We start from the raw sequence: 12805 nt of genomic DNA, 5'->3' as shown, positions 1-12805 counted from the left end.
AATCATGCAAAGATTTTTCCTACGTTTTCCTTGTTCTCATGGTTTCCTATCCTAAGGAATGTAAATGTTGCCATAATTAATGATGCCTTTGGGATTTACGCAATGCCTAGAGTTGGCATTGCTCTCTAAAAACTTTGAACTCTGGTTTTAATCCATTTTAACATGATTTTTGTCCTCTCACACAGGGAGTTCACACTTTTCTTACCCATGAAGAGCTGAAGCATGTGGGCTACTTTGTTAGTTCTGCTGTCACATGGACTCTGGCTCACTGGACTATGTAGCATGGAGGGATCACTCAAGACAAGTTGCATTTTCTGTATGATCTTGCCAGAATTTGCCTGCTTGGTGAGCAGGTTGGCTTGCATTCAAGTTGAAAGTCAGCACTGAAATAAGGTAGAGACAAAGTCAGGGCTGTGCTAGGGCCACGAATTTGAAGTTAGTGACTACAGATAGTTTAAGGTAGTATGTTATACAGATACAGTTGTAGTCGCATAAAAAAAAATGTAATCTGACGGCAGGGGCATGCTGTTGGGAATTGTCAGAATAATTTAGTGTAGAATGGTCACCTCTGTAATGGTGCATCTGCTGGGAGTGAAACTAGTTTGGTATTGGGGGTTAACTCTGGCAGCCAGCTAAGCACCACACAGTCACATGCTTCCTTCCCATGCCCAGTGGGGTCGGGGGAAGAAAATTGGATAGGTAAAAATGCAAAGGACTCATGGGTTGAAATCAAGACAGTTTAATAGGTAAAGGAAAAGCTGTGTGTGCAAGCAAAGTAAAATAAGGAATTCATTCAGTGCTTCCCCTTGGCAGGCATATGTTCAGCCATTTCCAGGAAAGCAAATCATCATGCTTGACAATTACTTGGGAAGACACAACTCTGAATGCATGCCCCTGCTCCCCATGCCACATTGCTCCTCTTTTCCCCCAGCTTTTATTGCTGGCTGTGATGTGAAATATGGTATAGAATATCCATTTGGTCAGTTGAGGTCTGTCCTGGCTGTGTCTTCTCCCCCCAGCCTTTTGTCCACCCTCAGCCAGCTTGCTGACAGGGCAACATGGAAAACAAGAGGCCTTGACTGGCTGTAAGCACTATTCATTAACAGCTAAAACATCAGTGTTCTGTCAATACTGTTTTCATTACAAATCCAAAGTATAGTGTATCCAGCCAAAACCAGTATATCTGGCTACTGTTGCAGCTGGATTCTCTCTGTAGTGTTACTAAATAAATGCTCTTAGGCTTCATATTTTGTCACAAACTTTGTGGAATAGGGACTAGAACCCAAGTTTCTGAAGTGCTACGGCAGTACTCTAACCATTGGGCCAACATTTACTGTTATTCATATGAATTTTTCAGAAGAAATCCTTTTAGAAGGTCACAATGTTCAATTGCCCAGCTCTGATCTGAGTATTGGTGCTTAAGACTGTTCTGTTTGAACTCTGACTTCCTTGGTCTCCTTGTTTGCACATGTGTAGGCTCACCAGTGTAATAGCTGGGTATTGGACTATTTACAGAGCTGGGCTGCTTGCCTGACCATGCAATGAAAAGCTCTCAGCTGACAGCTACTTACTGCCCATCACCAGTTTGTCATTGTAGTCACACTAAATAGTGACTTTACTCTTTTATGAGCAAAGAGAACTCTATGGGATCTACTTCTGCTGGCTAAATGGTGCCTGGTCTGAAGTTCCTGAGTTCATGGTCTCTGTGCCTTCTGGTACAAAATTCAGTTTTGGAAGGTGATCACATTAGCAGTTAAGATAGATACTTATACATGATCTTCTCTCCCTGTAGTCATACTGTTTAAGGTTCACCTGCAGTACAACCTAAGACATGGAGGAAGCTCTCTGTTCTCAGTTAGAGCAATTCTACACCTAGCTTTGCTGTTCATGGTTCTCTACTGTCCCACTATGACCACAAAGCCAGCTGCTATCTGGAAGTATTAGAGCTGCGTGGATTTGTGGTAGGTCCTGGTAGTTCCCAGAAGTGGGCTGCAGTCCTGTTGGAGTGCTCCAAAAATAAAAGTAACTGTGTGCTGATCCCTTTATACAGAGTAGCTTGGCTTGGATCACTGCATTCAGTGGGGGCTGCTGTGTCTAATTGTTTCCAGCCTGCTTTAGAGGTTTTGGCTGGAACTGTCCCTATGCATACAGACTTCAAGTGTTGATGCAGTTGCCTAAACATAAGTATTTAGGGCCCTGTCTGCTTTCTAGCTGCTGCGCCAGAAGGGTGCAAGTCTCTTGAAGGTCCTGTCTGTCCTTAGATCCATCCTAGGGTTTCTTAGCACCATGTCTCCATATGGTAGCCAAACCTTTCCCAAGTGCTTCATATCATTTTTCATTCAGCTGACTGTACATATTCTTTTATTCCTTCGAAAGCAATTACTTAGATTATCAGTTTTTCATTCTGGTGATTATAGCTGACCTTTCCTAAAAGGTATATGAGTTGTAAAGATGTTCCATTGTGTCTCCTATTTCCTTCCAGCATGTTGTGTTGCACCCAAGTGACACCTGCACACAAGAATATTGGGGTGTTTTTTATAGACTTTTATTAGTGTGTAAGCACATCCATGGTGCATATAAAACTGTAACAGTTGACTTAATTTGAACAAATGATATTTTGTTTTTCAGTAAGTGATTAAAAAGGCACTTTCACCTTGTGAATGGTGCGTCAGGGGTGTAGTAACCAGGAAAAAAAAGTTATATTGAATACTTAAGACAAAATGAAAGTTTAAGAAAAGATTAACTGACCAATGTCTTTTTTTCCCCTGCAACAGTCTTACAAATCCTTTGTAAACTTCAGTTCACTGGGACTTAAATTGTCTGAGCTATTAGAACTTGCTTTCTGGAAGATTCTTGGTGAAATACTCTGAATTTAAAACAAAACTTTTCAAACACACTTCATGGTAAAAGTTTTGGAGTACTTTTAACATCAATCTATACATTAGAGACAAGGCAGTTGTGCTTTTTATCATCATCAGAGGAGTGGGTGTGTGTGACCTTGACACTAAGAGTAGACTTAAACAGTGCTAAATATCATCCTCCTTCCCCTTACTGCAGTGCAAGTTTTAAGCGTGTTTATTCACTGGCTTTTCCATTGAAATCTCCATCTCTTCCATCAATTTCTTCTTCACCTCCATCTGTTGCATTCTCAATTACTCTTCTGCCTCCAGATCTGCGGGGTGGGGCAAAAGATGCTGGCTCATTTCCCCTCCTGTAGTAAGAAAATAAAAAATAAAATTAGATGTTAGGTCATCTGCAATTCTCACAAATAAGTGTGGAGTTTTGTAACAGTACCTGTGGGCCTGAATTTTTAAATGCAAAACAGCCAAGAGCTGTGGGCACCTAATGAAGCTTTCTGTTCTGTACCATCTAAGGCTAGTTTATGGACAGGTTGAGACTCCCAGTTCCTTTGAACTGTGGTGAGATTCCTGTTCTTGTGCTTAAAGCTCCACTCTAAATTGTTTCATCTGCCACAGATCTCCTACTCTTCCTTTCATTTTACTGTTTTCCCTTGTAGGGACTGCAACTGATTGTGCTTAGAAAGGATTGGAAAGTGGGTTGCTTGTCCCCGCATCAGCATGGGAGCATTGTTAATGCTTTTAGAAGATCGAGGAGACACAGAAAGCTCATACCGAATTTCTGACCTGCAGTCTGAATAAACTCAACAGGTGCTGAAAGCCAGGGACTGGAGTGCTGTGGATGACAGGAGGCATTTTTGAGCCCGCAGTCCCTCTCTGCAAAGGCTGTGTTGCTTAGAGCACCACAGGTGCTGTGACATGTGTGGCATCCTAGGCTGGGAGTAACTCCAACCTTTTCCACAACGGGGAGAGGAAGCCATCAGTGTGTTTTCAAACTGTCTTAACTCACATGCTGACACTCAGCAGAGTGTCTTACAGAAGAGCTTGAAGAAAATGCTTTTTCTCCTCCTACCCCCTCTTCCTTTCCCTCCCCTCCCCTCCCCATATATTTCATAGACACAGCCCAAGCTAGGAACACTTTGGTCCTCAAGGTTAATTTTCTGGGAGGTGTGAGCAAGTGAGCCAGAAGATAAGTTTGTCTCTTCTTGGCCTCCATTGCTATTGTGTTACAAAACAGTGGAGTTTTGTAACATGGCCTCTCACTTGCTCCTCATTAAGCAAACCTTTGTAAAGGCTTGAGACCACAGACATAAGCGACAAAATATTTTCATGATCACTGAATGTTTGGCCAAAATTACTAATTTGGTGTTAAAATACATCCAACTCTGCGCTTTTGGGTACAGCAATCATGCAGAAATATTTAAAGGCTTGTCTTGTCCTTGCAAAAGACTAAGCCACTGTCGTCCTTTCTGAAGCAGCTATTCAAGCCCAAAATTCACTGTTTCACACTAGGGAAGTAGGTAAGAGCATTGGCTGGACTAAGTTATTTCAGAGGTACAAACCTGTATTTCCAAGGTGGAACTCCTTGAGACATGGAGTCTGTTGCTTTTTTTTCTTTTTTTTTTTTTTTATGTGTGTGTTTAATCAATTCTACCATTAGACTAATTGTGATGTGAACAAGCAACTAGCTGAAAATACCGCTCCATTAAGTTCTGCTCTTAGATCTAGTTCTGGTGCCAATGGCATGTATTGAACACAAGGGTAATTAATTTCTACTCTGTTATGGCTGACAGAGTAAAACAGCAGAATCTACTACTTTATGATGCCAAGTATTTGTCACTACATTTTAGTTAGGTCAGTAAATTTGTTAGTTCTTGTCAATGAAGGTCTCAGTCTTCACGAGGAAGAGCTCTCTACCCTTCTTGGACTCTTGCTATCTGAACTTAATTATGAATCATTTGTCAAATGACATTTCTATGCTGTGATAGTTCACTGAAGTGCTATAAAAGAACATGGGGCTGGTAGAGAGTAACAGGAGGTCTACCCACTTCTTGTAGTAAATTTTGGCTACAGAAAAGTGAACACCCTTCAAACTGGTATTGGACCTGTTTATAGATACTTTTTGTTTAAATCTGTTAATCTAAAACAGGTTCATGGCTTTGATAATGTTCTTGTGGTCATTTGCATCAATGCCTTTAGAGTAATGTGTACAGCTGAGGCAAGCCCTAAGCATTAGTGTTTTGCTTAGCGTCTATTTCGTCTACCTTTGAACAAGTGCTAATGGAGTGGTGCTTGAATAACAGCCTGATTGGGAAGATCAGCCTGACTAAAAGGCACATGCAAGGACAAGACATCTTCTTTAAATATTTGTGTATTCACAGCAAAATCCAGCATATTTAACATAAGAGATATACAAATATTACAAGGCAGTAGCTCTTCAATTTTTGCAACAGCGGGTGTTATTCCTATCTCCAGAGAACGTGATAAAGTATAACATAATGCTGTGCTATGTTACAGTGTTCATATGAATTTTGATGTCTGTGCTTTACATTTCAGTAATAGTAGACAAGCAACATACAGTAGACAAGCAAGTAATGGCTGCAAAACAGCTCTAAAAGCCTTAGTAATAGCTATTTGTAAGCAACACAGGCACAGAATGCTACGTAACGAATGGCACAATTTCGTCTTCTCTCTGTGATTGGATGCCACCAACGTGTAATAAATCACATGCAAATAAGACCTTCGCAAATCTCATGTGAATTAGATAGGGTCTTACCTTAGAATCAACATTACAATATGCATAAGAAATACTGTGAAACACTTAACATGCTGTGATGGTTCATATTCATTAGTGCTTTTAATCAATTTTACTAATTAATGGTGTATTTGATTTTCAGATTTTCTTTTTTTTTTGGCTGTAAATAGGTGCAAAAAAGACAATTTTCATGCAGAAAATGTCAGAGTACTTTATTAAGTACTCTGTTGGTAGAGTTTGTAAGAGGTGAGAATGCAACATTGGTAAGTCTACAACAGTACATAACCTACTTGTAAGAAAGATGTATCACTGATGAACAGCTGATGGTAGCTAGCTTATTGTAATATTTGTCTCTTTTGAAAAAAAATTATTAATGCCAAGATATCCAAGCCTTCACAGTTTGCAGAAACCTCACATAATTTTTACTTGGGCCAAAGAAAATGGAAATTTGTGCAACACAAGCTAGCTGCAAAGTTGAAGGCATGGTACCTGCTTAGTCATGCGAAGGTTCCTGTGTCCCTCTGAAACAGAGATAAAGAGTCCCGGGCAGTTATACTAAGCACATGGTCATGATCAGAGGTAGGTAGATTACTTTTAAATAATTAAACAAAGTACATTACAGCCAATGACATTACATTCGGATCAAACAAAGATCAACTGTGCTATTCTATGTAAATATGATTTTCTGTGTAAAAGGGACTGGATGCAGCCACTCCTTTGTTAAGCAGCCAGGAGCATGCACCACCCAAGATGGTGCTAATGGAAAAGGCCACCACATCTCTAATTCTTCACTTTGAAGTAAGTATTCACATCTGAAGGTTCATGCGTGTTACTGGCAAACCTGAACAACAGCTTCAAGAACACATCTAGGCAGGTGCTTTAGTTTCATCTGAAATACCTTTGGTTTTAGGTAGAAAACAAAACTTCACAGCATGATGATGCAGATTCAGCAACTTCCTATAATTTAAGTCATCCTGTATTTCAGTGACTTGGAGCTTTCAGACCCAACAAGTGCAGGAAAACTCAGGTATGTAGCGGGCTGATCACAGCTGTATCTTTTTCCCAGTTAGTTTTAATAAGAAAATACAGAGGGACATTTTGATCTTTCCTTGGTCTGATGACACTGAATAAGGAAAGGTGAAGTCCAAAGAGACTTTTGGATAAGAGTCACATAATGTGCTTTGCCTTTTGCTGCCCGTGGAGTTGTGCAAGACTGATTACAGTCATTGTGTGTGAGTTGTGCAGGTATGAGAGTGTGAAAAGCACGAGCATTTGTAACTGTATTTGTAACTGTAGGAATAAATATATACAGCAATAAGGATGTCTTCAAAAGCAACCAAGCCTAATTCTATTCCTATTTAAGCCAACAGGAGTTTAAATTAGAAAAAGAGGTAAGTCTGTGCCATGTTATCACAGTTGTTCATCTCACAGCTGAAATCCTGAGACTGCTGCAGTCTATAAAATGCATTTCACCTTCTGATTTTGGCCTTTTGTTGCATCTGCCAAGCTAATACAAGGAGTAATTTTGCAGCATAATCACTGTCTGTTTGTTACTCAAGTAGATATTTTTTCTACTTCTCTAATTTAGTTCTAAATTTCAAGATTGTAACTGAGTAGGAACAGCTATTCCAAACAAAGGCACTCTACCTTAGCTTGCTCTTCAGTGCTGCAACCTCCCGGCCCAGGGCTTCATTACTCTCAGTAGCTTCATCCAGCTCTCTCTGCAGCTTCCTGCGGTTTGCATTGATACGCTGAGACTCTTCCTCAGCCTCCTCCAGCTGCCTTTTCAGTTGCTTGAGTCGTAGGTTGCCCTTCTCGGCCTACGTGAAAAATTTAGAATAATTCTTTAAGTCAAAAGAGATCTGATAGCTTTAGATTCCTCATTTTAATTCCATATTTTACAGAAATAATGACCTGAATTCAGTTTCACAAAAACATGACCTGACCTGAATCAAAGGTGAAAGCTTAAAATCTAAAAATGTAAAAATGAATTTACTTTGTGGGAGTTCATTTTGCTAATAGACACTGTATTTGGAAACTACTTGTTTCTTCTACTGCACAGTCCTAGCTCTGCATTTTTGGTTTTTATGTTGGTGAGTTTTATGTGAAGGTAAACTTTTCAGTGTGGGACAAAATTCGATCATGGTCTCCATTTGTGTACCGAAAGGGATGTTGTGCAGAGTTCTATGTATCACTGTGTGTAGTCAGACTGTTGCAGCTGGTTGATGGGCAAGGACTAGTGCTTTGGCACTTGTCTCAGCATGAAAGAAGAATCAGATTGTCAAGTCGTTTAGCAAAGTGCTGTATAGCTTCCCCAGCACAGAATATTCTTCAAGGTGGAACGTGGAATATTCTTTTCTTAGGGTAAAACCTGAAAATCCCTGTGCCCCAGGCTAAGACCCTTATGACACTTTCTGATACCTGATCTTTGTACTGCTCTGCTTGCTTTCTCTCGTCCTCCACCTGCAGCAGTGCATCCTTGAGCTTCTTGTCCTTCTGGCGCAACGTCTTGGCTGCAGTCTGCTTCTCTCTGCAAATGACAATGCAACATTTGATGATGTAGAAGTTCTGTAGTTCTCACCTGCCTCAGGAATGTGACACCAAGGAACAGTGTGTTAAACGCCTTACGGAATTTCATAGATGAATTCTAAGCAAAACTTAAAGGTTGTGTTCTTCTTTTCAAATCAAATATGCGTCTTTGCTACGTGCTAAGGTGTTCCAGGGATATGGAGATGTGCTCAAGCATGAGTTGATTTCCTCAAGAAATAGTCCTACAAATGGCACAGTATATAACAGAGAATCTGGCAGGGGCATACGGCAAGGCAGGGGAACAGATCCTTGCCTTCGATACCAGTAGAACTTCTCAGCAATAAAATGGTTCTTACTCAGAATCTGGAATAACTCCAATTAATGGCCATGTCTCTAAGAAATGTTAAGTGGGTGAGAGACTTTACCAAATATTAATGGCACTGAGAGCCCAATGATATAAATCCTATATGCTTTTGTTTAATTTGACTGATTAACTGAAACAATAAATGGATAGCTGTACCATCTGGAATTCCACATACCTGGCTTCCTGTTCCAACTGCTCTTCAAGAGAAGCAATTTTGGCCTCCAGAGCAGCAATTGTGCTTTTGAATTTGGACTTCACAGCTCCCTCCATCTCTTGCAGTTTACTCTTTAGCTCTTTGTTCTGCCTCTCCAGTTGCTGCCTGGCATTTTCATTCTTCTGTGCAGTTGAACGCTCTGTTGCCAGCTCATTGTTCAGCTGCTCTGCCTGAAAGGGTGAAAATGGATGCTGTCAAAAATGTTGTGTACTTTCAGGGAAATGACAGGTGGTGATTCATGGTGGCAGTTCTCCAAATATTTACTCAGAACCACAAATAGCTTTCGCTGGAATGCAAACAGGGACACACATGCTGAAATGAACTCTACCTGCTGTACTGCTTTCCTCATGCGATCACCCATTGCCTCTATGTTGCTGTGCTCCTCTTCTAGCTCTTCCTCCAGTTGGGCAATTCTTGCCTCTAGGCGCCGTTTCTCATCCTGAAGGCTTGTCCTGTAAGTTTAAATTTAAGAAGTGTGTTGTTATGGCTCTGATGAGTTGAACATGTCTGAAACTATTAGGAACTGCCTATAATTCACAAAGAAAAGAAAAACAGATCATGAAACTGGTCAGATGTGCATGTTGTGTTGTCAAGCCTGGATGGCTGTTGGGACAGGCCAACCTGGCAGCCGGGCAATGTTCAGCAGCATGTTTATAGCTTTGTGAGGCATCCAGTCTATTCCTACCTTCCAGAAGAAGCACTTGCAAGTTCCTCTGCCAGCTCTTCTTTCTCCAGATCTGCTTGTTTGCGAGCTCTCTCTGCAGCAGCCAGGTCCTAGGAGTAAAGGAAAAGGAAGCATAATAAAGAAATGAGCAAATGTTCAGTTAGACAACCATGAACTTTCTGAAACTAGTGTATGCTGGGCTGTCCAGTTAATGGAATAAATTTTTATATCATAAATCCTAGCGAAGTATGACAAAATACACTTTCCTCAGACTGTCAGCCTGCTTTCTATTCATTTTAGACTAAAAGATTTCCACTTAATATATACAGGAATAATTAATTCATTCAGGAATTTATAGATATTGAAAACAATTTGTGTTGGATCATACAGAAAATTTTCCTTTAGATCTGGTGAACTGTGCTTTCTTCCAAGGTGTTTTTTTCAGTTTAATCTGGTTATGCTCAGATGTATATTTTACAACTTTATTGGAGTGCATGGAACACATGTAACTTGTAACAAGTTCTGCTTATAGCTTTCCATCTCTAGCTATTATAGCCCATATATTGTTTCACTGCGGTTCTATTTTGCTACTGAATATCCTGTGTACTCTGCTTTATATTGCTTTAGAAGTTTTCTACTTTACCTCTTGAAGCTGGATGAGTTCTGCTTCCAGGCTCTTTGCTTTCTTCTCATTTTCTCTGGCTGTAGCAAATATTTCTTCTCTGGCAGCCCGTGCATCATCCAGCTCTCGTTGGTAGTCCTTCATCTGAGCCTTTTTGAAAAGAACAACAGATTTATTTTTGTCTGGCTTTATTACAATTTCAGTAGAAAGAAATTTGGACAGAATAGAAGACATACATTTACGTAGTCATAATGCCTGATTAAATGATATTTTCTGGAGAGATCAGCTAGCGCATGTTGGAAGGGTCTGAAATGCTATTCCAAGAAAAGTGATGCTTCTGCTTGCACACTGTGACTTTTGTAATGCCTATTGTCCTCATTTCCCCTGAATATTTGAGTATGTGTGTGATCTTAATCTTTGCAAATACATCGCTTTCATTGTTTAGTTGTCAGCATATTACAGAACAGTAGATATGGAGACGTACAGTATAAATATGAAGAATAATATATAATATATATATATTATATATATATATATATTATATATATATATATATAATATATAAAATAATTCAGAAATGGCATGATTTCTGAAGATTCTTTTGTGCTTTTGACAGACTCTTAGAACCACGATTGAAGTCTTACAGTAGTCTTCATCCTGTGGCCCTTTCTCTACATTGGAATCTATATTTTTCTTCAAATGAGTAAGTTAATAGCAGATGGGTGTTGGCCGGAGAATGTCGGAAGCTCTCTGCAATGATGACATTTAAGGTTTTCATGGTTTGCCTTGTAAAGTTTTCTTTTATCATTCATATTGAACATTACAGTACAGATACTTGGTTCTGGTAGGTTAGTTAAAAGTCCCTCTCTAACCTATCACCTGTATCATGTTCACAGATGTCACCAAACTTTCATATTCATAGAATATCCCGAGTTGGAAGGGACCCATAAGGATCATAAAGTCCAACTCCTGGCACTGCACAGGTCTACCCAAAAGTTTAGACCATGTGACTAAGTGCACAGTCCAATCGCTTCTTAAATTCAGACAGGCTTGGTGCAGTGACTACACTGGGGAGCCTGTTCCAGTGTGCAACCACCCTCTCGGTGAAGAACCTCTTCCTGATGTCCAGCCTAAACTTCCCCTGCCTCAGCTTAACACCGTGTCATACTGTGTCAGTACAAAAGACAGCAGCAGAAAAAAAGACTGTATTTGTGGGTTGTACATACTTGTAGTTTGCGAAGTTGTTTGATGGCTTCTTCCCGAGCTTTGTTAGCAGAATCAGCTTGGCTTTCTAGATCTTTGACATCAATCTCCAACTTCTTTTTGGCTGCAGCTGCCAGGGCACGTTGCTTCCGCTCATCTTCCAGTTCCGTTTCATGTTCATGGAGCTGATCATTAAAGAAGACAAGATTAGAAAAGTCCTCGAGAACTTTTAAACACTCTGTATAATTCTGGGTAATCTATACAGTCCTCTATGTCACTGTTAATTGTGGTATCACTAGCCGTTAAAATATTTACATTTTGTTCAAAAATCGAAGGCTCTTCAAAGGAGTCAGCAATACAGGTTCTGTACTTGTGGAAATCTGACAACTACAGTATTTGTCCTTGCTGTCACAACACTACTATGCATACTAGTATATATCTACAGTCTATATATCTATATATCTACTAGTATATATCTACATAATAGGCTCTGTCCTGTCTGTGTTCATTTCCAGTGCTTTTGTATCCATTCAGCGTACCTTGAGAAGGCAAATAGATATATTAGTTGGTGTCTTTTTTCACTTGCACTGAGAACATAGAGAAAATTCTCCTTACCATGCTAGAAATAATTCATATGTTTTATACTATATTGATTGTAGTGTTGAATTGCTACACCTGTTTTCTGTTGGAAATTGTGCACCTGCTACTGAAACAGGAAAAATGTAATACTGTTATGCAATTTTGTGCTTTTTTAGTGCAATAGCCAACATGTATTTTTTATTTGCCAAGCACGAGGAAATACGTTTCCTTATTATTACAGTAAAGTGCTTTAGTAATGGCACAAGGCTGGGGACTTTCAACTGTTTTGTTGAGATATTTACAAATGCAATAACAAAGAATGATACCTGTTTAAGGAGTTGTCTTCTCTTCTCCTCATTCTGCTCATCTCTGGCCTGTAGATCTCTTTCAAACTGGCTTTTCATGGCTTGCATGTTAACTTCCAACCTGAGTTTGGCATCTTCAGCAGCCTGTAGCTCATCCTCTAGCTCTTCTAATTGTGTCTTCATCTCTTCTACTTGCTGTTCAAGGGTCCGTTTAGACTTCTCCAATTCGTGGACCTTTCAAGCAATGAGAAATTAATAGATTTGTTATAAGAAATAAAAATAATTCCACTTAAACACAGCTTATTTGCATTATAGGCCATTTGAAAACATCAGCTATGGACAATGAATGAGATAAGTTGCAGTGTAAGTAGTAAACCAGCATTTTCTGTACACTTGAAAATCTGTCTTAAAATAAACTGGGAGACCCTGAATCTCAAACTTTCATTTCTAATCAGTCAAGTGTCATCACTGAGTTTAGTCAGTATTAAAAGTGATACTGTCATCTCATTGTAGTAAAAGAAATAATTGGCAATGTATCAGTGGAAATTTGCTGCAGCTGTACAAGTACATGTTAGGCTAGTGGCAAACTCAAATATAATTATAAAATGAGATTGCAGAGCTTACAACTTTAAAGTTGCTTAATAAATAAATGATTTAGAATCCCCTTTTCCAGTCTTAGAAATCAATAAGAATCTTCAAACTTGAAGCTGTA

The 12805-nt window shown here is 39.5% G+C and overlaps 1 protein-coding gene across 3 annotated transcripts in view; it reads right to left on the bottom strand.

Moving 5' to 3' along the window:
• Window positions 1–28: 28 nt before the first annotated feature.
• Window positions 29–12805, bottom strand: part of MYH11 (myosin heavy chain 11) — a 57757-nt gene continuing 44980 nt past the window's right edge. For all 3 annotated transcript variants that reach the window (XM_035548663.2, XM_035548661.2, XM_035548662.2), the window contains 9 exons: window positions 12115–12327; window positions 11233–11394; window positions 10028–10156; window positions 9406–9494; window positions 9049–9172; window positions 8682–8890; window positions 8035–8143; window positions 7261–7433; window positions 29–3211 (listed from right to left, as the gene is read on the bottom strand). In XM_035548663.2, coding sequence (XP_035404556.1) covers window positions 3076–3211; window positions 7261–7433; window positions 8035–8143; window positions 8682–8890; window positions 9049–9172; window positions 9406–9494; window positions 10028–10156; window positions 11233–11394; window positions 12115–12327 — 1344 coding nt within the window. In that variant the 3' untranslated portion in view covers window positions 29–3075. The remainder of the gene's footprint in view (window positions 3212–7260; window positions 7434–8034; window positions 8144–8681; window positions 8891–9048; window positions 9173–9405; window positions 9495–10027; window positions 10157–11232; window positions 11395–12114; window positions 12328–12805) is intronic.

This window comes from Cygnus atratus, chromosome 15, assembly GCF_013377495.2.
Source record: "Cygnus atratus isolate AKBS03 ecotype Queensland, Australia chromosome 15, CAtr_DNAZoo_HiC_assembly, whole genome shotgun sequence".
Lineage (NCBI taxonomy): Eukaryota > Metazoa > Chordata > Aves > Anseriformes > Anatidae > Cygnus > Cygnus atratus.
The sequence above is the reverse complement of the archived record's forward strand: the minus strand, read 5'-3'. Positions and strand labels throughout refer to the sequence as shown.